Raw genomic sequence first — 7,136 nt, forward strand, 5'->3', positions numbered from 1 at the left:
GGAAACAAGGCTAGGAAACCACGGCTAAGGAGAGGAAACAAGGCTAGGAAACCACGGCTAAGGAGAGGAAACAAGGCTGGGAAACCACGGCTAAGGAGAGGAAACAAGGCTAGGAAACCTTGGCTAAGGAGAGGAAACAAGGCTAGGAAACCTTGGCTAAGGAGAGGAAACAAGGCTTGGAAACCTTGGCTAAGGAGAGGAAACAAGGCTAGGAAACCACGGCTAAGGAGAGGAAACAAGCAGAAGAGAGTTGTTTTGGCCAAAAACACAAGGAATGGACATTAGACCAGTGGAAATCTGGGCTTTGGTCTGATGAGTCCAGATGAACAGCACACAGAGTGAAGGCAAAAAGGCCAACAAGTGCTGAGCATTCTGGGAACTCCTTCAAGACTGTTGGGAAACCGTTTCCGGTGACTACCTCTTAAAGCTCATCAAGAGTGTGCAAAGCAGAAATCAAAGCAAATGGGGGCTACTTTGAAGAAACTAGAATACAAGACATGTTTTCAGTTATTCACACGTTTTTGTTAAGTACATATAATTCCACATGTGTGCATTTATAGTTTTTGTCCCAGTACTGTTTTTTTGTCGTTGTAAATGTACAGTATGGCGAGGCTGTGGTTATTTAAAGCTGCACAAATACTTTTACAGTATATTAACAATGGACCAAATATGTAATATGAAAGTGATCACTGATAATTCTGTCTGTTGAACAGACAGAATTTTCCCTCAGGAGTAAGAAAGGACAAACAGCTTTAAAAGTAGAGTGAATACTGGACAAATACAACTCCAGTAAACGCTAATGTTGCTCCGCCTCTGTCTGATGTATAAGGGTAAAAGGCAACAGTCTGCTTACACATATGCAGAATATCTCAGTAGATAGTTTTGGCCTGTTCTGCCGTCTCCAAGGGAAAAAGGAAATTAATTAATGCAGCTTCAAAAGTCTGCAATGTGTAGGAATCTCCAATTTGCTGTGTACCTCCTTGTGAGTGTCTTTGTGAGCCTCCAGGGTCTTCATGATGGTTAGCTCAGCGTAGTTTTTGAAGCGGGCCGGCTGGTTCCTCAGAATTTCTTTCAGCAAACGCAGGGCCAGGGCTCGGATGGTGTGCTGGAGGGAAAGTAGCACGGGCAATTTGTTGAAAAGCACTGAGAATCAATATCCTCCAAACTTTAATGTATGATGCTTAGTAGAGATGGTTCACTATGATTTTCTTCCTGATTCTGATTCTAATAACTAGTACGATCCTATACCAGTGTGTTAAAAATATGTGTATTTTCTTATGTTTTCTTATGGATGTGATATGCTTGCTATCATTTTGAATGGCCTGGCTCTGGTTAAACTCTTTGTGAAACATAAACAAATGATGCCATAGAAGTTTATTTTCTATTCAGTGGGATGGTAAGTCATGAAAAAAAATGTAAATAATCTAGTGAAAGTAGACTTTCTTTGGGGGTAAATTACGTGGAATGGATCGGTGTATAAACTCCAGTATTTGCTAATATGGAGACCAACATTTTAGGCAGGATCTGAGGCTTTTCAGATACTGGTATCAGAACATCTCTACCGTTTAGCAAACCTCTCACTCACATTCACACGCAGAGCCATCAATAAACGTACATCTTTATCACCCAGTGTCTCCAGCAGCAGGAGCAGAATGGTTTTAAAGTGCTCATTCCACACAGCCAGGCTGTCTTCTCGTGTGATCTTCAGCAGTTCCACCAGGGCGCATTTACGCTCCTCCGAACGCTCGTTGTGATTGGACAGCTCCTTCAGCAGGTCGGGTACCAGGTTGGAGTGGTCCTGACTGACTGCTAGCAGAGAGAGAAGGAGAGAAATAAACTACAGATGTCTTGCCAAGACTCCAAAACAATGCCACAGTCAATTTATCAGTTCAATGTGATCAAGACGAGTAGAATAAACTGGTAAACTCAACCAATGCTGTGGGAAAACTTGACCCGTTTCCCACGCAAATAAATAACTTGTAAAGCAATCTCTCCTCAATTAAAAATAGACGGTAAAACCATTCATGTTTAAAAAATACATGTAAAGTTATTAACAAAATTTCTTTGGAAAAATGGTAGCAGTATTTCAGACACATGAAAATAGGTCCACCTAAAGAAAAATGTGTCAGTGTAATTGTCCCCTTGTGGAGGTGGGTATGGTTTTCATTAGCAGCATGGGGGAGAGGTGTGGGGTTGGCTCATGAGATCAGTGCCAGTGTCGGCCAGAGAGAAGCTGGAAAACCAAAGTGGTTGTGGTTTGTGCTTAAGGTAACCACCAGTGACAGCAACACGAACAAACTAACCGATGGAGGCAGCAGGAGAGCAGCAACTTCCGTGTTCTGCCAAGAAAAAATGACTGTTTTTGTCAATGGATTGTGGAGGATTTGAAGAGAGCAGATAGAACGGATTCAGTTCCCTGTGGTAAAGGGCTGTCTGACCGGAAGGTAAAGCTCTGAAAATATTCTAAATAGAGCGTACACTGTAGGTGTTGAAATGCGTTTAGCTGCTGCCCACTCCCACAGCAGGAGGCAAACAGACGGGAATTAGCATTGTGATATGTGGTGCAATACATTAATTATACACTGCCCCTGATTAACTAAGCCAACAAATAAATGAAAATAATTTGTTTTGGTGTCTTTAAGTCTAAATAACATATGCCATTATTTATCATTTACAAGCATGTTAAAGGGAGACGTATCACTCTGCCTTCCCTCCTCTGACTGCTGCTCGGAGTCTAGAATCTAGAACTGATTGCATCTCCTTGCCTTCCTGGATGTTAACTCTGAATTTTATACATTACATTTTGGCCTGTTGAATTTGAGCCAGTATATATATTAGTTGAATTTTAAAAATTATATTTTTCATTTGAATTTGGTATGTTGAATTTTACATTACATTTTTATTCTGAATTTGTGAACTTAGAAAAATAAAGGTGAAAATGAGTTATTGAAAATTTGAAGATCAAAATTCAGAGGCAGAAATTTCAGATACATTATTTCAATGCATAAATATTCAGTTCTAGAAATTCAATTAAATCTTTTTAATTTCAAAATCCAATCAAACTGATTTACTTCCATAAACAAATCCTTTAATTCATGAAAGGGCTTAACCATAAACACATACACGGTAAGCAATATGTGAGGTTATTATTTAATTTGGGATAAAATGGACTGGTAGCCTTTATCTCTGTGCTGGAAGTGTTTGTTTTAATAAGCTGTTCTACAGCAACAGGTGCTTTAATTGCTGAGAATTTGTAATTCATTATTGACTTAAAGTTTGACACATACTACCACAACCACACAAACATCCAGCGCATTACAGAGAACGCCACGAGCATTAGTTAAAGCATCAGCCTGTCAGCTGGCCAGGTGGGACTTACTGAACACAGAGGTACTCAGTGGAGTTAAAAGATGTTAGAGGACCATGGAATAATGGGGACGGGAATAAGAGAGCTGGTTGCATAATGCAAACACACAGGAAGGGTGAGTGGAGTGGAGTGCAGTCAGTAAATCAGTCAACAGTCATCAAGTCCGTCAGTCAGGGCAAGGGAGACATGTTTACCAGGAGCAAAGACCTTGGGGAGCGTCATCTTGTTTTCACCACTTTCCTGCCGTCGGCCTGGAGAGGGAAGGGGGGGGATGAAGGTGGAGGTGGGGGTGGGGAGGTGAGGGACAGAGAGAGGAAGGGGGGGGCAGGAGGGTGCAGAGCAAAGGATGTAATGATGACAACAACACCAACAGCTAACACACAGGCTGCATCTGCCTTGTGTCACACACCTGTTTCTGAGGTACACTTAAAGTCCTGTGACTGGGGGAAAGAAATCCAGAATCTGATGTATTTTAACTTTCTTTTTTTAAACCAATGATTCACCTTAATATTTTCTGTTTAAATGAGCCGTTGACGGTGATTACATCATATCCAGAAAAACAGAGTGAATAAAGACAATTTGGAAAATTCACTTCAGTTCAGTTATTAAAGCTATGAAAGCTCAAAGTATGAAACAGTGGGACTCCTTGTAGTAGGCATATAGCGTTAGGCATTGGACAAATGATTGTTGATCAGAAATAAACATTTCATTTTCATAACTGAGCATTTCTGTTGTACATGGGACGAATTTAAAAAAAGAAACGTAATACACATTCAAGTGTTGTTTATGATGGTGATTCAATAGCAATGGTGAGACATTTTGGATAGTGCAGTTGTATGAGTTCTGAGAATTATGACTTTGGTTGTGTTTGTTGAAGCCGCAGTTTGAGGAGCGTGTGCAACACTGTTTCAGCACAATTTGTGCACGTTGAGATGTGAAATGTGTGTAATGTGTAAGTAGTGTTTGACTGTAAGTGTGCAAGGGACAACACAAGCATTAATAAACCCATGAAATCATCAAATAAGAGAGTTTCTATGTATGTGCTTCGCTGCCTAATCATCATGTGGACTCACAGTCGCGGAACTGCTCCACGTCATCGTCAAACACGGCCTCCTTCAGGGCGCTCTTGTCATACGTGCAGATGGTTTCTCCGTAGCCATAAGGAGCAAACTCCCGGCCCCGCGGCCCAGAGAAGGAGCGGGGAGATGGCGTGTTGAGGAGGGAAGTCTTGTTGTCCAAGGCAGTGCGACCCCCTTCCACCATGTCTAAGCCAAGGCGGACATCAGAGCCAGGAGAGGACGCTACACCCTCTCTACCTGCCTGTAAGATGGGAGGAGGGTAAATATGAGACAGGTTTTTTTTTCTTTTTTTCTTCTGGGAGCACCTGCAGCTTCCAAAAACAAGGGCTCTGGATCGCAGCCTTGGATCTGAAGAGACTCTTTGTGCTTCCAAAGGCCTTCCCTACCTCTCTCATACCTATTGCACTCCATCCATCCATCTTCATCCACTTATCCGGTATTGGGTAGCAGGGGGGCAGGTCAAGCAGGGGAACCCAAACTTCCCTTTCCCGAGCCACATTAACCAGCTCTGACTGGGGGATCCCGAGGCATTCCCAGGCCAGGTTGGAGATATAATCCCTCCACCTAGTCCTGGGTCTTCCCCGAGGCCTCCTCCCAGTTGGACGTGCCTGGACCATCTCCCTAGGTGAGCTTCTCACCCTATCTCTAAGGGAGACGCCAGCCCCCCTCTTGAAGAAACCCATTTCGGCAGCTTGTACCCTGTTTGCACTGTGCTATGGAATTTTTCCCCATCACTTACATTGAAAATACACGAGAAAGAGATCTCTTTAACAGCAGTGATTACAGCAAGTCTATCCTTACATCTATATGAGAGACAATGGTTTCACTTTTTACCTGAAAAAGAGTTGTGGGGGTTTAGTTACTCTATGGGTTTAAGCATTTTATGCAAAATGTTCCAGACTGATTTTAATATGATTTCTTTCGTACTGTTGGATAGAGGTTGGAAACTCTTAATGTCATTTTTCAAGCAGGAATAGTCAGGAAGACGCTGCAATGAAAACTCTTCTTTTTGACTTACGGCATCGTCCCTCTTGCCCTCCTGTCTGATTGGCTCATTCAGGTCCTCCTGGCTCCGGTAGCTGAAACTCTGGATGGCCTCGGTGACACCGCGCAGCGAGCTGTAGATCTCTTCTGAGTTCATGTTCTCAGTGTCATACTCCATCATGCTACCAGACACACGAACACAGAAAGAAATACACACAGGATGTCTATGAAATGAAATGAAATCTGAAGAGGATACACAAGCATGTGTTTGTTTTGCCACCATGCAAAGCGCTGCTTATGTTAGAACCATTAGTTTGAAAAGGGAAAGGTCAGGCATAAGTCATTTTACTGTCTGCTACTTTGAAGTGGCCACACACCACAGCATCAACCACGCCTTAGAAGCCATGTAAATTGATATTTTCATTTGATTAGAAATTATGGAGTAAAATGCATTGAGTAAGAAAGGTACATATAAGAATACTGAAGGGAACACTCAACTGTGTTTTGAAAAAAGGAAATTTAGATAAGGATAAGGATCAGTGTCTGGATTCTTTGCGGGACTAATGGCCTTTGTGTCTCAGGCCGCCTCATTACCTGGGTGAATATGCTCTGCGGAGGACCCTTAGGGAGGGGACGGCAGGGGTGGAGTGGGGCGGAGGAGGAGGAGGAGGGGCAGGGGGATGCTTTGACAGTCCGTCGACACCCCAACCCCATAACCGACTGTTGCCACAGCGCAGCCGGGAGGGAGGGAGGGAAGGATGGACAGACAGGAGTGAGAGAGCAGGGCGAGGCAGTCGGAAATGAAGGACAAGTGGAAACCCCAAGACAAGAAAAGAGAAGGGAGGAGAAAGAGAAAAACAAGTGTGCAGAAAGAGAAAAGTCAAAAAGAAACTAGTCTGAGCTTTCAGGTTAAATTAAAGTGTTAATTTTAAGGAGAGATTTGGAAAGAAGCAGAATCTCATACATTAACGTATAATTCTGCCCATCATTAGTGATAGTTCATTTTCCATATGCTATAGCCAGAACAACCACAACAGGAAGTCTACTTTTAGATTCAATTAAAGACAGGAAATGCTCCGTTATCTGTGTTTATGGACTTCTGCTTCCAGGTAAAAAGACTGCTCCGTGGCTCAGGTAAATGAGCTGCTCAGTCAGAGAGACTTCAACTGTATTTTAGGTAGAGCTGGGCAATACATCCATATCGTACCAATATCGTGATAGGAGACTACTGTAGATATCGTCTTGGATTTTGGATATTGTAATATCGTATTATGGTATAGGTGTCTTTTCCTGGTTTTCAGGCTGCATTACAGTAAAGTGATGTCATTTTCTGAACCAAACTGTAGCCGTTCTATTATTTGCTTTTACCCACTTAGTCGTTATATCCACATTACTGATGATTATTTATCAAAACTCTCATTGTGTAATATTTTGTAAACGCACCAAAAGTCAACATTACAATATCGTTGTGGTATCGGTATCGATGTATTTGGTAAAAAATAGTGTGATATTTTTCCATTTCGCCCAGCTCTACTTTTAGGGAACCATTATGATATGTTAGTGACTGGCCACATTACAAGTAAAAAGGCAAAAAATAATGGGACAACATCAAAGAGCCAGGTTATCAAATGCGTTACAGCACCAATTGTGTCTAAGGTAGTAAATATTTTATCAGCCAAGTGGGTAAGAGGTGTTCTCTAAGTTGT

The 7,136-nt window shown here is 42.2% G+C and overlaps 1 protein-coding gene across 43 annotated transcripts in view; it reads right to left on the reverse strand.

Moving 5' to 3' along the window:
• clasp1a (cytoplasmic linker associated protein 1a) overlaps positions 1–7,136 on the reverse strand; it is an 83,964-nt gene that overhangs the window by 5,755 nt on the left and 71,073 nt on the right. For 23 of the 43 annotated variants that reach the window (XM_034885590.1, XM_034885575.1, XM_034885567.1 and 20 more), the window contains 6 exons: positions 6,025–6,150; positions 5,465–5,612; positions 4,441–4,687; positions 3,562–3,618; positions 1,616–1,809; positions 977–1,105 (listed from right to left, as the gene is read on the reverse strand). In XM_034885590.1, coding sequence (XP_034741481.1) covers positions 977–1,105; positions 1,616–1,809; positions 3,562–3,618; positions 4,441–4,687; positions 5,465–5,612; positions 6,025–6,150 — 901 coding nt within the window. The remainder of the gene's footprint in view (positions 1–976; positions 1,106–1,615; positions 1,810–3,561; positions 3,619–4,440; positions 4,688–5,464; positions 5,613–6,024; positions 6,151–7,136) is intronic. The other 20 variants (XM_034885604.1, XM_034885594.1, XM_034885606.1 and 17 more) reach the window with 6 other exon arrangements.

The sequence above is a fragment of the Etheostoma cragini genome, chromosome 11, assembly GCF_013103735.1.
Source record: "Etheostoma cragini isolate CJK2018 chromosome 11, CSU_Ecrag_1.0, whole genome shotgun sequence".
Classification (NCBI taxonomy): domain Eukaryota; kingdom Metazoa; phylum Chordata; class Actinopteri; order Perciformes; family Percidae; genus Etheostoma; species Etheostoma cragini.